At 44.0% G+C, this 16552-nt stretch overlaps 1 protein-coding gene across 7 annotated transcripts in view; it reads left to right on the top strand.

The window, feature by feature from the left end:
• Positions 1-16552, top strand: part of ARNT2 (aryl hydrocarbon receptor nuclear translocator 2) — a 215536-nt gene that overhangs the window by 117813 nt on the left and 81171 nt on the right. For all 7 annotated transcript variants that reach the window (XM_053593527.1, XM_053593533.1, XM_053593530.1 and 4 more), the window contains 3 exons: positions 598-700; positions 6525-6590; positions 6931-7016. In XM_053593527.1, the coding sequence (XP_053449502.1) occupies positions 598-700; positions 6525-6590; positions 6931-7016 (255 nt within the window). The remainder of the gene's footprint in view (positions 1-597; positions 701-6524; positions 6591-6930; positions 7017-16552) is intronic.

Here is a 16552-nt window from a genome sequence, read left to right as displayed (position 1 = left end):
AGGTGAAGCTGCCCTTGGAGGGCACAGTCAGCCGCTGGGGCTAAGCAGAGGGGCTGGCTGTGTAGATGGGGGTGTAGATGCAGGTCCATCAGCATCTAGATTCTCAGCATGGTAAAAGCACATGGGGATTGTGTGGAATGAGGAGCAAAGGGAGTTGAGAATGGAGCCTTGGGGAAGGGCACAGGAGAGTAGCTGAGGGTGCCACAGAAGCCAGGGGGAGAGAAGACAGTTTGAGAGGCAAGCAGTATGTGGTCATATAAAGCTCAGTAAAGCAGTTGGATAACATAAAGGAAGAGTGTGTTCTGGATTTAACATTAAGGAAGTTGGAGCCACTGGCGGTGATGGAGTCCTGCACACACAGATGGCAAGTGTAGATGGCTCTGGTAGAAAACAAGGCATTGCAGGCTGTATTTCATCACTCAGCGAGTTTCCTGCCAAAGAATGTTGGGAATTCCAAGTGCTACACAATTGGTGCAACCCCCCTCCCTCACCACCCCCCACCGTCCTCATTTGGCAGAGCAGCTATAGAGAACGCTGCCCCATCCCCTCAAGCTCCCCCTCCAAGGCAGAAGCTCACACATGTCCTCTGTCTCTTAGGCCGCATCCTGGACCTGAAGACTGGGACGGTCAAGAAGGAAGGGCAGCAGTCGTCCATGAGGATGTGCATGGGCTCCCGGCGCTCCTTCATCTGCAGAATGAGGTCTGTCCTGGCGGCAGCATGTGGGCCATCCCTGGGGCTGCTTACTCCCTCCTGATTACCACTAAGAGCCTTGACTGGCCCTACTGGGGTCACTCGTACTGACTTGGTTCCACCCAGTGACATCATCTTCCTGACCTTAGCATGGGAATATAAAAGGCTCCTTGGTCTGGGAAGGATCCCAGCCTTCTTCCTTCCGTCCCAGTTTGACTTCCCACTGTGTTCTCCCCATGCCTAGCTCTTCCTCCCTTGTCCACTGTGCCTGACTTCCTCCATCCTCCAAGGCCCTTCTCCAAGCCAACCTGGTGCTTAGCTCTCCACGCTTACTTTTTCCTGTGACAACTCATGCATTCCTAATTGTTGCTTGATGTTCTGAGCTCAGCTGCCTTGGCTCCCAGGGTGGAGGCTCTGACTTCTGCCTCTGTGGGACTCTGCCCTCCAACAGGGAGCTGTGCACTATTGGGTGTGTGCAGCATTGTTGGGGAAATGCAGGGTGACTTATAGAGTAATCAGGAGGTTACCTGTGTCTGCAATGAAAGAAAACCCGGAATCTTGAATCCTCAAATCCAGCTCAGCATCCTCCTGGCGTCAGCCCTGTAGACCCAGAGGGATGGATGGCATCAGCAGCAGGGGACAAGGGGCAGAACGGAGAGTTGGGGCTGTCTGGGCCATGGGCTCGTGAGGCAGGGACAGGAAGTTCTGCTGCTCATGTGTTCATCATTCAGCAAACGTAAGGCGAGGCCCAGCCGTGCAGGGCGCACCTCAAAGGCAGGGTGGGTCAGGGCAACGTAAAGCAATCTCTGCACATATTGAACTTCACTTCAGTGGTTGGGACATGATTAACAAAAGTACCTGGTGACTCTGTGGGCTGTCAGAAAGTGCTATGGAGGCAAAATAAGACAGATTCAAGAGGACGCAGAAAGCAGCAGGTGTCGTTAATATAGCGGAAGGCCTCCTGATGGAGGGACTTGAGCAGAGGCCTGGAGAAAGTACACAAATGAGATGGGGGAATGTCTGGGCAGAGAGAGCACCAGCAGGTGCACAGGCCTTGAGGCGGGATTGTTGTTGGTTTGGTCAGGGAATGACGAGGCATGACTGAGACCAGAAGCAGAGTGAGTGGGGGGCACAGTGGGGGAAGGAGGTCAGAGACGAGGGCACAGTGGCAGGTGTTAGGTCATGTGGCTTTATAGTCTTCAGCTTTCACTCTGAATGGGAATGGAGGTCGCTGCAGTTGGAAAGGGTTATATGTTCTGAGTGGCACTTTACAAAATGTTGCTGTACTGTTGTGTGGAGGCAAACCCATGGGGGAAGAAGAGTGAGGTGCGGTGGCTGCTGTGACAGTCCTGTGAGGAATGTGGCAATAGTGGCTGCGGGAAAGTGTGCTCAGAGCCAGGCTGCAGGCAGTGGTCAAGGGGAAGCCTAGGGGTTTTGCCTGCCCAACCGGAGAAACACAGTTGCCACTTACGAAAACGGTAAGGTTGCCAGAGGAGCTGGCTTGGGGTCAAGGAGAATTCCCAGCATTTGACTTGAAATGCTTGACAGCGAGGTAGAGATGAGGAGGAGACAGGTGGAGGTGTAATTCTGGAATCCCAGGGAGGGGCCAGGGCTGGAGATACAGACTCAGTCATCAGTAGGGTCAGTATCTAAAACCTTCACACTGAGATAAGGGCGAGCTTACCTGGGAGGGGAACGTGAACAGAGGCTCAGAGACCTGAGCCCAAGGATGTACCTGCCTCAGGGAGCTGGGATGGAACCAGCAGGAAGGCCTGAGAAGGAGCCCCTAGGACGAAGGGAACAAAAGAGGGTAGAGGGTATTTTTAGGAGGCAGGAGTAGTCAACTGCCAGAAACTACTATGGAGTCCTGAACGTGAGGACCGCAGAGGGACAGCCACCAGGGGCCAGAAACTACTACGGAGTCCTGAACGTGAGGACCTCAGAGGGGCAGCCACCAGGGGCCAGAAACTACTACTGAGTCCTGAACGTGAGGACCTCAGAGGGGCAGCCACCAGGGGCCAGAAACTACTACGGAGTCCTGAACATGAGGACTGCAGAGGGACAGGTGCCAGGGGCCAGAAACTACTATGGAGTCCTGAACGTGAGGACCTCAGAGGGACAGCCACCAGGGGCCAGAAACTACTACTGAGTCCTGAACGTGAGGACCTCAGAGGGGCAGCCACCAGGGGCCAGAAACTACTACGGAGTCCTGAACGTGAGGACCGCAGAGGGACAGGTGCCAGGGGCCAGAAACTACTATGGAGTCCTGAACGTGAGGACCTCAGAGGGACAGCCACCAGGGGCCAGAAACTACTACGGAGTCCTGAACGTGAGGACCACAGAGGGACAGCCACCAGGGGCCAGAAACTTCTATGGAGTCCTGAACGTGAGGACTGCAGAGGGATAGCCACCAGGGGCCAGAAACTACTACTGAGTCCTAAACGTGAGGACCTCAGAGGGACAGCCACCAGGGGCCAGAAACTACTACGGAGTTCTGAACGTGAGGACCTCAGAGGGACAGCTACCAGGGGCCAGAAACTACTATGGAGTCCTGAACGTGAGGACCGCAGAGGGACAGGTGCCAGGGGCCAGAAACTTCTATGGAGTCCTGAACGTGAGGACTGCAGAGGGATAGCCACCAGGGGCCAGAAACTACTACTGAGTCCTAAACGTGAGGACCTCAGAGGGACAGCCACCAGGGGCCAGAAACTACTACGGAGTTCTGAACGTGAGGACCTCAGAGGGACAGCTACCAGGGGCCAGAAACTACTACGGAGTCCTGAACGTGAGGACCGCAGAGGGACAGGTGCCAGGGGCCAGAAACTACTACGGAGTCCTGAACGTGAGGACCGCAGAGGGACAGGTGCCAGGGGCCAGAAACTACTATGGAGTCCTGAACGTGAGGACCTCAGAGGGACAGCCACCAGGGGCCAGAAACTACTACTGAGTCCTGAACGTGAGGACCTCAGAGGGACAGCCACCAGGGGCCAGAAACTACTACTGAGTCCTGAACGTGAGGACCACAGAGGGACAGCCACCAGGGGCCAGAAACTACTACTGAGTCCTGAACGTGAGGACCTCAGAGGGGCAGCCACCAGGGGCCAGAAACTACTACGGAGTCCTGAACATGAGGACCACAGAGGGACAGCCACCAGGGGCCAGAAACTTCTATGGAGTCCTGAACGTGAGGACTGCAGAGGGACAGCCACCAGGGGCCAGAAACTACTACTGAGTCCTAAACGTGAGGACCTCAGAGGGACAGCCACCAGGGGCCAGAAACTACTACGGAGTTCTGAACGTGAGGACCTCAGAGGGACAGCCACCAGGGGCCAGAAACTACTATGGAGTCCTGAACGTGAGAACCTCAGAGGGACAGCCACCAGGGGCCAGAAACTTCTATGGAGTCCTGAACGTGAGGACCTCAGAGGGACAGCCACCAGGGGCCAGAAACTACTACGGAGTCCTGAACGTGAGGACCGCAGAGGGACAGGTGCCAGGGGCCAGAAACTACTATGGAGTCCTGAACGTGAGGACTGCAGAGGGACAGCCACCAGGGGCCAGAAACTTCTATGGAGTCTTGAACGTGAGGACCTCAGAGGGACAGCCACCAGGGGCCAGAAACTACTACGGAGTCCTGAACGTGAGGACCGCAGAGGGACAGGTGCCAGGGGCCAGAAACTACTATGGAGTCCTGAACGTGAGGACCGCAGAGGGACAGCTACCAGGGGCCAGAAACTACTACTGAGTCCTGAACATGAGGACCGCAGAGGGACAGCCGCCAGGTGCCAGAAACTACTACGGAGTCCTGAACGTGAGGACCACAGCGGGACAGCCACCAGGTGCCAGAAACTACTACTGAATCCTGAACGTGAGGACCTCAGAGGGACAGCCACCAGGTGCCAGAAACTACTACTGAGTTCTGAACATGAGGACCGCAGAGGGACAGCCACCAGGCCGAGACCCCGGAGCTCCCGGAGCTCCTATCTCAGCATCTGCTGTGGGAAATGTGACTTGCTGCTCAGGCCTCTGTCAGGTACCTTAAAGTTCCAGACAGTAGAAGTTTTAAAATGAGTTAATGTTTTTCCTAATTCAAAATAATCTTTTAAAGCAACTGTACTTTTTAAACAAAATTTAACCTGCAGTCTGGTTAGTCCCCTTCAGCTCACCATGGCTGCCTGTGTGGAGTGAACGCCTGTGTCCTGATGCCTTTTACTTCCTGTTAGAAGAAAGGGCCTTTTGGGGGTTGAGGGTAGCTGTTCTTTCTTTGAGGACAGCTCCTCTCCACACTGAGCATCTGGAATTCTTCCAGAAGGCATGGACAAAATCCCCTCCACCCGCTGCCTCTGGTCACAGGACAGTGCTGCCATGGCAGAAGATGTGCATGGCTGCATGTGACTTTGGACTGAGTCCCCAGACTGCCTGTCCCCACCCTGCTCAGTGGCAGGGGAAAGCTGGGCAGCAGGATGGGCAGAGTTACATGTTCTGAGTAACATTTTTTAAGAATTGTGGAGAGTAAACTTGCAGAGAAAGAAGAGGATAGACTGAGGAGGTTGTCATGGTGGTGTTTTGCTCCCTTACAGAGCAGTGTCCGCCCAGGGATAAAATGCTACCAGTTGATACAGGCGGTCCCTGCAGGGTCCATCCTGAAGAGATTTGGTGGGCACAGTAAATACCTCCCAGCTTGGTGGGCATTTGGTAGAGCACCAGAAATATAAATTCTTAATCACAGCCTCTCAGCAATTCTCCCATAAATAAGCTGATTGGCAATGTTGAGGTATACTATCTTTACTAGTGGCCTGTGATGCCATTATCGAGGCTTCTGCAGCCAAATTTAGGCCGTCCTCCCCCTGCACTGGGGTCCTTCTAGGGCACATGCTTCTGGTTGCTTTTTGAAGCACCAGGCCCACATTACTTGGATTTACCTGAGAGCATAACCTTCTCATCCAAATAAAGTGGCTTGGCTTCAGCAGAACACTGGGCACAGTCTGACAGAAAAGGCAGAGGGCCATGCTAGCATCCCTGGGCAGCAGTGTCATGGGTTGATCCTGGTGTGGAAACCACGCTGATGCTGGCAGCTGTTCAAGGTCTCTAAGCATAATTGGACTCTTATCTTGGCTGTATTGAAAATTAAGACATCCAAGATGTTCCTTGTAATGTAGTTGGGTCTGGAAACACACCACCAAAAGAATGGGCATATGCTCCAAGCAGCAGTCCAGGCCTGGCCATGACCTGAGATACTGAGAGGTCACTGAGAGTCTTCCCCGTGTGCAGAGGGATGCCTCATGCCCCTAGCCCCCAGAGAGGAGCCCACAGAAAGACCTGATTCTAGACCACTCATCCCTTGTCCCCTGCCCCACTGGCATCCTCCAGCTGTCTAGTCATTTCCAGGGCAAGAACAGTGTGAGAGAAGCAGGGAGTGTTCCCACAGCTGTGATGCTAAGGCCTGAGGAGATGCTACTGTTCATCAGCTGGCAACATCTGTTTTGAGTTGGCGACTCTGTCACTGTCATCACCTACTTGTTTCCTGAAAGCCACCCAGTTCCACTCAAATCATCTTTAAGACTCAGCATAGCCTAGTTTCTCCTAATTTCAGGTCTCCGGCTTCTGGGCTGGTCCCTGAAATGATTCTGGTGTGTATTTCAGAGTGGGTGGGTCATACTCAAAAATTCAAAGTCATACAAGCCTACTTCTGCAATTTGGAGGGAAACTGGCTATCGGTCCCACCTGGGTAAACATGCAAGTGTCAGTTGGGGCCCATCTACTTGACTACCACACTATGTTTTATCAACTTGCTTGTGTCTTCATTCACTCTAATACGTGTATCAACTCTTAGGTGTGGAAATGCTCCTTTGGACCACCTTCCTCTAAGCAGAATAACCACCATGAGGAAAAGGTTCAGGTCAGTAGCCCTTTCTGATGATATTCGGGGACTACACTGGTAGGTGGCTTAAATACCCTAACCTAAGTAGCCCAGCTTGAAGAGAATGCTGAGTGTAAGGAGGACCAAGAGACCCGCACATCAGGGTGGCAGTGGCTGAGATGAGAATAGAGAGGTGGGTGGAATTTATTTTGGACTTTCATACCATGTGGGAGATAGGAAAACAGGAAGGCGGCAGCCGGGATTCAAAACCACAAAGGCAAACAAGGGCATATAGTAACTTAGATGCCAAAGGAGTCATCAACATCCATGCCTCACCCTCATGTGATTAAAAACAGTTTCACAAATGTTCTTTCTTTAGGAATGGTCTTGGCCCTGTGAAAGAGGGAGAAGCCCAGTATGCTGTAGTTCACTGCACAGGCTACATCAAGGCCTGGCCTCCGGCAGGTGAGCAGATCTGCATGCGCACTCCAAGGCAGCTCAGTGCTACTCACACCCAGCTGTGGTGTCCTGTTAGAAATGTGTTCTTATGAGAAGAGGCAGGAAAATATTCTTATTTTCTTTTGTCATTAGAACAAAATGATCTTTGTAATTGGAAAAACTCCTGCTACTTGAAGCAAAGGTTTCTAAAAAGAGCCACTTCTGTGAAGGTGATTGAAGCTGTAGCAACTCATTTCTAGGTTGTTACCCAAAGCACTCTGCAAAGTGTGAGTGGCAATTTGAAATGATAGTCATATCTGAGTCGATAGAGCAATACAAATCAAAATCACAATGAGTACCTCTTACACTGACTAGGATGGTTAAAATAAAAGACGGATAATAACAAGTGTTGTTGAGGACCCAGAGCACTTGGAACTCTCATATGTGACTAGTCCAAATGTGGAATAGTATACATATAGCCTCTTGGGAAAACAGTCTGGCTGTTCCACAAAGTTACCATATGATTCAGCAGTTTTCACTCCTATACATATCCAAGAGAATTGGAAACATATCTATATATACACAAAAAAATTTGTACATGAATATTCATAGCAGCCTTATTCATAATAGCCAAAAACTGGACTCAACTCAAATGTCCAACCAGCAAGAAATGGACAAATGAAATATGTATATTCACATAATGAAATAAAGTAAATGAAGTATTGACACATGCTATAGTATGGATGACCATTGAAAATACCATGCTAAGTGAAAGAATCCAGACACAGAAGGCCACATGTTATATGATTTTATTTATGTGAAATGTCCAGAATTGGCAAATCCATCAAAACAGAAGCGAGATTTGTGGTTTCTAGGTACTGCAGGGAGGGAAGGGGAGAATGACTGCCTGCTGATGTTTCTTTGTGATGTGACAAAAATATTCTAAAATTAGGTGGTGGTCATAGCTGCGCAATTACATAACTATACTAAAAACCACTGAATTGTACACTTTAAGATGGTGAATTTTGTGGTAACAGGGTATATACAGTGTACTTCATGGGCCAGATGTAGTATATCAGTAAATCTTCCATGTCAGCTTGAGAACAATATGTATTTTGCTATTGTTGGATGAAGTATTCTTTGAATGTCAATTAGATCAAGTTGACTGATAGTGCCTGTTAAGGGCAACTATATCCATATTGATTTTTTCCCTGCTTGATGTATCAATTACTGAAAGATGAATGTTAAAGTCTCTAATTATAATAATTCATTTGCCCATATCTCTTTGTAGTTCTATTAGTTTTTGCCTCATGTATTTTGATGTTCTGTTTTTTGTTGCATACATGTTAAATGCTGTTAAGTCATCTTAGAGGATTGACCCTCTTTATCTCTAATAATTTTTCTTACTGTGAATTCTGCCTTGTCTGAAATTAATATCACTTTTCTAAGCTTTCTTCTATTGTTAACATGTTACACTTTAACCTTTTACTTATAACTGTTTCTTTATATTAATATTTACAATGGGCTTCTTGCAGACAACATATAGCTGGTATCACTTTTCAATCCACTTTAACCATCTTTCAGTTAGTATATTTAGACCATGCACATATAGTTTGATTAATGGCTATCATGTTTTCTAGTTGTTGCATTTATTCTTTGTTTCTTTGTCCCCTCTTTTTTTTTGTCATTTCTGGTTTCATCAAGCATTTTATATAATTTTATTTTACTTTATCTCTTAGCATACATAGTATCAATTATATTTCTTTTGAAATATTTTTGTTGTTTTCCCTAGATTTGCAATTTGCCTTTACAACTAATATAAATTTGTGTTCAAATCTGCAGGCACCTTACAGTCTTACCACCTCACCTACCCATATGCTGCCATCAGCCAGTACATTATTACTGTTAATACTAAGAACAAACAGGTATCTATTAGATCAATTAAGGATAATAAAAATAAAAGATTTTATTTGGGTGGCGGGCGCCTGTGGCTCAAAGGAGTAGGGCGTCAGCTGCACATACTAGAGGTGGTGGGTTCAAAAATGGCCCCGGGCCAAAAACTGCAAAAAAAAATAAAAGATTTTATTTTACTTTTATTTTTTCCTTTTCTAATGTTATTCTTGCTTTCTTTTTTTGCATTTTTTTTTTGTTTGTTTTTTTTTGGCCAGGGCTGGGTTTGAACCTGCCACCTCTGCCACATGGGGCCAGCGCCCTACCCCTTTGAGCCACAGGCACCACCCTCTTTTTCTGAGTTTCTGACCTCTATCATGTTCTTCCTGAGAAACTTACTTAGTATTTTTTGCAGGACAGCTTTATTAGCAATAAATTCTTTGTTTTTGTTTGTTTGTTTGTTTTTTTGCGGAAAGTCTTTGTATCTCTTTGCCATTTGAAGGATAATTTCACTTAATATCAAATTCCAGGTTGTCGGTTACTTTTGTTTAACATTTTGAGTATTTTACCTCACTCTCTTCTTGTTTGCATTGTTTTTGATGAGAAGTCCACATATTTCTTACTCTTCCATGGGAAGTGTGGACTTATTTTTTCTGGCTTCTTTTAAGATTTTTCTCTTTATGTTTGGTTTCCTGCTGTTTAAATATTATGTGCCTAAATGTAGAGATTTTTTTGAAATTTATTTATACTGCTTGGTGTTCTGTAAGCTTCCTGGACCTGTACTTTGGTGTTTGTCATTAATTTTGGAAAATTCTTGGATATATTTCTTCAAACATTTTTTTTCTCTTTTTTCTTCTTTTGGTATTCCAATTATACATATATGTTTTGAAACGGTTCCAAAGTTTTTGCTTGTTCTGTTCTGCTTTTATTATTTTTTTTTAATTGTTCTTTTCTCTTTGCATTTCAATTTGAGAAGTTTCAAATTAATGTATCTTTACGGTCACTGACACCTTCCTTTACTGGGTTTAGTTTACTGATGAGTCTATTAAAGGCATTCTTCATTTCTATCATATTTTTTATTTCTAGTAGTTCCTTTTAGTTCTTTCTTAGAATTTCCATTTTTCTGCTTGCGTTATCCACTTGTTCTTACATATCATCTTTTCTCATTAAAGCTTTTAGCTTACTATTTTTCTAGAATCTTTCATTTTAATTTCAGATTAATGTGAAGGTACATATGATTAGGTTACATTGTTTGTGTTTGTAAGATAAAGTCCAAGTTGTGGTTGAGTCCTTCACCCAGGAAATTGTGCCTTATACCCCTGCATTGTACCTGTCAGGTGGGAACTTACCACACCCTTTCTCCCTCCTCCCGACTTCTTGAATTTAATTGTGTTTTTCTCTGTAGCTGTTGATCTACTAATTTCAGCTTAGTGATGAATAGGTGGGTTGCTTGTTTTTCTATTCTTGAGATACTTTACTTAGTAGAATGTTCTCCAAATTCATCCAAGTAAATAAAAAAGATGCAAAGTCTCCATCTTTGTTTATGGTGTTTAACTTATTAATCACAATTATTTTAAATTCTCTAACCATTTCAAAATCAGTTTCACATCTGCGTTCTCATGCTTACTTTGTCTCTTGAGAGTGTGTTTTGTCTTGCCTGTTAGTATGGTTTGTAGTTCTTTGCTGAAATGCAGACATGACATATCAGGTAATAGGAAAAGAGGTAAATGGGCCTTTAGTGTGAGGTCTTATATTAATCTTGCTAGGAGTTGGGCTCTGTTTAAAGTTTATTGTAGCTATAGGTGTCAGAGGCTATAAATCCCCCTCATATTCTTGATTTTCTCCCCTGCTACCTTTGGGTTTCCCAAGAGCTGCTCCTTAAATAGAGTGTATGCCTTGTGGCTCTTTAGCTGTAATCACTGTTGTTATACAGCAGCCCTCTTGGTATGGTGATAGGAGAGCGGGAGGGGAATTGTCTGTTATGTTGTGATTAAATCTATCTTTCCCTGGACCTATGTCCGGGGGCTGAGACCTTCAACGTGCTGGATTTATTTCAAAATGTTTATTTTTGTCCCAACTCCACCAGTGAAGAGAGTGAAGAGATTGTTTTTGGTTTTTCACTGTGAGTACCTGGTGGCGCTCCCGGAGGTAAAGCCCATGAAAGTATGGGGGCCCATTTGTGTCTATTTTAGAAAATACTGTTTAAGGATCCATACAGTAAAGTTCGAGAATATGGATTTATTCACTGATTTGGCACATATTTACTGACCACCTATAATATAAGTGCTAATCACTGTTCCACATGCTGTAAATACAGAAGCACATAAAATAGACACAATCCAATACTCTGAACATGAAAATAGGCCATAAACAAGATGAGTAATCAAATAGCACATTAGGCAAAGTCATCAGCATACAGACGGCTATTAAAGCTGCAAGCCTCTTTTTACCTCTGGGGAGAAAGGGAGTAGAATGGAACCAGGAGGCCCTCCAATTACATTGGGCATTTTAAATTTCTTTAAGATAAAAATAACGTGAAGTAAATGTAACAGAATGTTAGCATGTTTTAAATCCCTATACTTAAGGAGTTATGGTTATACAAGATGGGTAAGTTACATAGATCAGTAGGACAGCATAGTACCTATAGTTGACAACAAGTTACTGTGAACCTGTAACTTTAAGACTGAGGCAAGAGAATCACTTAAGCCCAAGAGTTGGAGGTTCCTGTGAACTGTGATGCTACAGCACTCTACAGAGGGTGACAAAGTGAGACTCTGTCTCAAAAAAAAAGAGCGTAGATCACGTTAAGTGTTCTCACCACCAAAAAAAACAAAACACAAAAATGGAAAACACCTACCACCAGCAAAGGCACAAAAGGAAAAACTTTTGGAGGTCATTGATATGTTTATTACCTTGATTGTAGGGATGGTACTGTGAGTGTGTACATATGCCCAAACTCAGCAGATTGTATACATTAATTATTAATTAATTATATATCAATAGTATTTCAGTGAAGGTTGGGAGAGAAATCAATGTTTGGATACAAGATGTTTGCTATATTGGTCTCTGAATTTTGTGTTTAAAGCATTACAAATTAAAAATCTTATTATAAAAAATTACGGCACACAAAATATTCTGGCCACAAAATCCAACAAATGTACTAGTTAATGAAAGCCTATACCATATATTTTTATAATATAAAAGCAAATACTAATAGAATATTTCAGTGACTATACCAATAAATCATGATACTAAATAAATTTGAATCAATTTACGTACAGTAAATACAAAGAAAGCAGCTATAGCAGTAATAATTATTACAAATCAAGCTGTGAAAAATACATTTTTATTAAATTCTCACATAGGCTACTGCAGTTCGTATAAACAAAAAAATGTTTGAATAATGAGAGACACAAAGAATATGGAAAATACACTGGAGGAAATACCAATATCATCTTAATGCTTGGAGTAAAAAAATATTTCACAGAATTTTGGGAATTGGAAAGCAAGTGAAAAAAATGATGAATTGTAAGATAAATTAGCTTGAACTAATTTGATACTGTATGTTCAGGGGTATGCTCGAATTAGGTCATGGTAATGAGAAATAGAATCTGCTTTGGGAGAGTCAGCCAAGCCCCATCTCAGACCAGCTCATGTCCCTGCTGTGTGTTCCTTCGCTGAGACATTTAATGTCACCGTGCTCCGTCAGTAGAGAGTGAAGCCTCGCCATCTTCTAATAGGCTCTGACCCTGCTTGCAAGAACTTCCATCCACAATATAGGTGATTTGGAAGCAAAACAATTTCTAGATACTGTTTAAATTTTTTTTAAATGAGTTTTCTATATTCACAAGCATAGTAAGCACATTAATGCAGTTCTTAAATGTACCTGATAATAATAATAAACGCTGAAGACTTGCTGCGTGCCAGACATAATCATAAATATTTGACAGACATTAACTCATTTAATTATTATAACATCCTACTAGAATTAGTATTATTATTATTATTTTCACATGATTAGTAAGCATACTAACGCACAGAGACACAACCTGCCTGAACTCATACAGCAAGTTTACACATGGTGGATCCAGATGTGGGCGCAGTCGGCCTGTTCCAAAGTCTGTGCCCCTGTAGTCATGCATCACTTAGCAACAGGCGTACCTTCTGAGAAATGTGTTGTTTGGAGATTTTTGTCCCTGTGTGAGCATGACAAATCCAGGAGGTGTAGCCTAGTGCACGCCTAGTATAGGGTCACCTGTTGTTGCCAGGCCACACCCCTGGAGAGCACGGTACTGTGTTGAACACTATAGGCAGCTGTAACACAGCACAAGAAAAGGTGCCCTAAAAGCTTGGTATTTTGTGACCAAAATACCATCCGTGATAGATGACGATTAAGAAAACGTTTTCTGCTTAGACCGTGATGCACAAAATTGTCAGGATATCGTTTTCCAAAGGCCTCCAGCTGGACTCACCGGCAGGAGCTCATAGGGCAGTGATGCCGTCACAGTGTTCAGAGCCCAGACCTCAGCTTTGTACATCCAGAAACAGTGTCTCCAGTACTCTGGAACTGCTCAGACCCAGGCAGAACTCTGAGAGTTCTCAGAGCCCAGGATTTCACCAGTTACCTTTCAGCAGTGCCAGTGGGGTCCTTGCCAGTGCCATGGAGGATCAGGTCCGATGTCCGGAAACCTGTCAGGTTTTGAAGTATTTGAGAAACCAGATTTGTGTTAGAGATTGTTTGAGGAGAGGAAAATGAGAACAAAGGGACATAGATTGCTGGGAGGGAGATTCCCCCCAGGGGCTCAGTTCACTGAGGGTATGTGGTGGCAGTTCTTGAGCAAGCTGTCAGGGGTACAGGACACACAGGCCTGTCCTTTAGGGGTACACAGATGGGTGGGGAGACCAGCATGTGCCCAAGTGACTGCAAGAGACTGTACTCAGGGTCCTGTGATAGTGCTGGATCGGGACTGCCGAATTGTGCCTTTGAGGACCCCGTTCCCAGGTGACCATGTCATTCTTCTTGATGCTTTCTTCATTTGAAATAATTAATTATTCTCTTTATACCAGGAGAATTCCTCTTCTTGCATCTGGCCCCAAAGCAATCCCTTTCTTACCACTTTATTTGAGCTCCAGGCATGTGATATCATATGAGAAATGCCACGATTGAAGCAAGAACCATCCTTGCAGGTGAAGGAGGAAGAAAGGAGGCTGAGGCTCAGGGAGGTGACTGTGTTGGGACAGGCTTTGCTGAAGTTGCATGTAGTTCTGTGACAGTGAGTGTTAGTGTTCTGTTATGTGATAGGGCAGTAGGACTTGTTAAGCAGTAAGTCTTCAGTCATGCACCTTGAATCTTTGCCACGTGAGAAATGGTTGAAGGAGCCAGGGGTGTTTATCTTGGACAATGTGAGACATGATTTCTGTCTCCAAGTATTTGAGGGGGTGTCATAAGAAGGAGGAATTAATCTCACTTAGGATAGTCCCAGAAGGCACAATTTTGACCAAAAGGGGAAAATTACCAGAAGACAGATTTTAACTCAATAGAAAGAAATTGGCAAAGGACATGAACAAGGTGTTAAAAACATGTATATATGGAAACACTAAGCATATGGGAAAAATTCAGCCTCACTGTTAATCAGAACTACAAATTAAAACAGTTGGGTATCATTGCCTCTTACCTATCAAATGGCAAAGAAATAGAAAAGACAAAGTAAACAATGTTGAGAAAGTTCAAAAAATGGACACTTTGACTTTTATGTACTATTGGTGAGAATATAAATTAGTGCACACATTTTATAGAATAACTTGGCAGTATGTAGTAAATGCCTTAAAATGTACATTCCTTAAGATATAGGAATAACACTTCTAGGAATTTATTCTAAGGAATCAATCAGATATATGTATATGTATGTCCAAGCATTATTTATAATTGTGAGAACTTCAAATTAATCTAAATTTCAATGATAAAGAATTGGTTAAAAATAGCATGGGATGTCTCTGTGATAAAATACTGGATAACCATTATACAGGGATGCTTTCAATGGATATTTAAGAACAAAGAAAAGTGCTGAGAAGTATTAAAAAGAATTACAGGTTTGGTGACTCACATCTATAGTCCTGGCACTTTAGGAGGCCGGGGCGGGTGGATTGCTTGAGTTCAGGAATTTGAGACTGAGCAAGAGTAAGACCCTGTCTCTACTAAAAATAGAAAAACTAAACTGGCACTGTGGCAGGTGCTTGTAGTCTCAGCTACTTGGGAAGCTGAGGCAAGAGGATCCCTTGAGAGCAGGAGTTTGAGGTTGCTGTGAGCTATGACCCCATGGCACTCTACCCAGTGTGACAGAGTGAGACTTTGGCTCAAGAAAAAAAAAAAGAATAGCAGGCTATAAAACATTGACCTAATGACCTCAGTTTTATTTTTAAATTACAAATGAATCAAGTGTATCTATGCCTTGAAAACTTACACCTAGAATATGAATCGCTGTTGTTTCTAGATGGTAGATCAATGGATACCTTTTTCTTTTGTATTCGTTACTGCATTTTCCAAATTTTTACCTGGCTTTAATAATCAGAGAAAATGTCATTTCTCAGGAATCAATCTGAATTTTCTATAGAGGCATTCCAGACCATTGGATTGAACAGTTTGTACTGAAGTTAAAAGCTGTGTCTTCTTGTTTATTTGTTTCTCTTGTGTTTAGGAGGTTATGTTTCTGTGACGATAGAGGTTCTAGAAAACAAAATCATCTCTTGTTCTGTGGACATTGATACTGTTTCTTGATTGATAACCATACTCTTAGCACACGTCACACTATTTTCTACTCACTTTTTAGATCTCTCCAGAACAAGGGCCATCTTGGTTCATCTTCTCCCCCAATGCGTAGCTCAGATTTGACAGATAGTATGTAAAATATTTCATGAAGACTGGATGGATGGATGGATGGATGAGTGCACAAAAAGTAAGAAAGAAAAGGCGCTTGCCTAGACAAACTAATGATAATAATTGACCTAAAAGGATGGGCACATAAAAGAATTTCTTGCCAAAATAGTCTATAGAATCTTCTTTCCAGAAATCTTTTAAGATGGTAGAAATGATCATCTGGCCTAGATGAGCTGGCCAAAATGAGGTCATGGCACTCTTCCCTGTTATAAGGTCATGGAATTGGAGCATTGGAGCAGTGGCTCCCTGAATGATCAAATGATTTCTTGTAAATGCTCATGTGGAATGCTGCCCTGCTTGTTCATGAGCTCAAGCTTTTTAATTATAAACAGTGACTTGGTTAGGAAGTATGAAGATTCCAGAACTCTAGAGTTGCTAAAAATACCTTATCTTTAAAAGTGAGCAGCTGAGGTAGATTTTGTGGAGCAAATAAGAGCTTTACAAACAGATTCCTGGGCAACCCACTTGCAACACACGTGCTTTCTGCCTGAGAAGGTTAGGTGAGCACTCCTGGTGCCTGCTGACTCCAGTTAAACATAAATGATGCAGTGTATTTCATTGTAGTCCAGAAATCCTTGCTGTTTACAATAGCTTTCCTAATTAGACTCAACAACATTTTATACTAAATGGGTTTCATCTAAAATGTTTGGGGTCTGGCTAAAAGAAAAGGGAGAGTTCCAAAAATGATCCCTTCCCTTGTCTAATACATTAGTAGTTCAGTCTGTCAGGAACTGCCCAT

Source organism: Nycticebus coucang, chromosome 6, assembly GCF_027406575.1.
Source record: "Nycticebus coucang isolate mNycCou1 chromosome 6, mNycCou1.pri, whole genome shotgun sequence".
Taxonomy (NCBI): Eukaryota; Metazoa; Chordata; class Mammalia; order Primates; family Lorisidae; genus Nycticebus; species Nycticebus coucang.
This window is presented reverse-complemented; position numbering and strand designations above follow the sequence as displayed.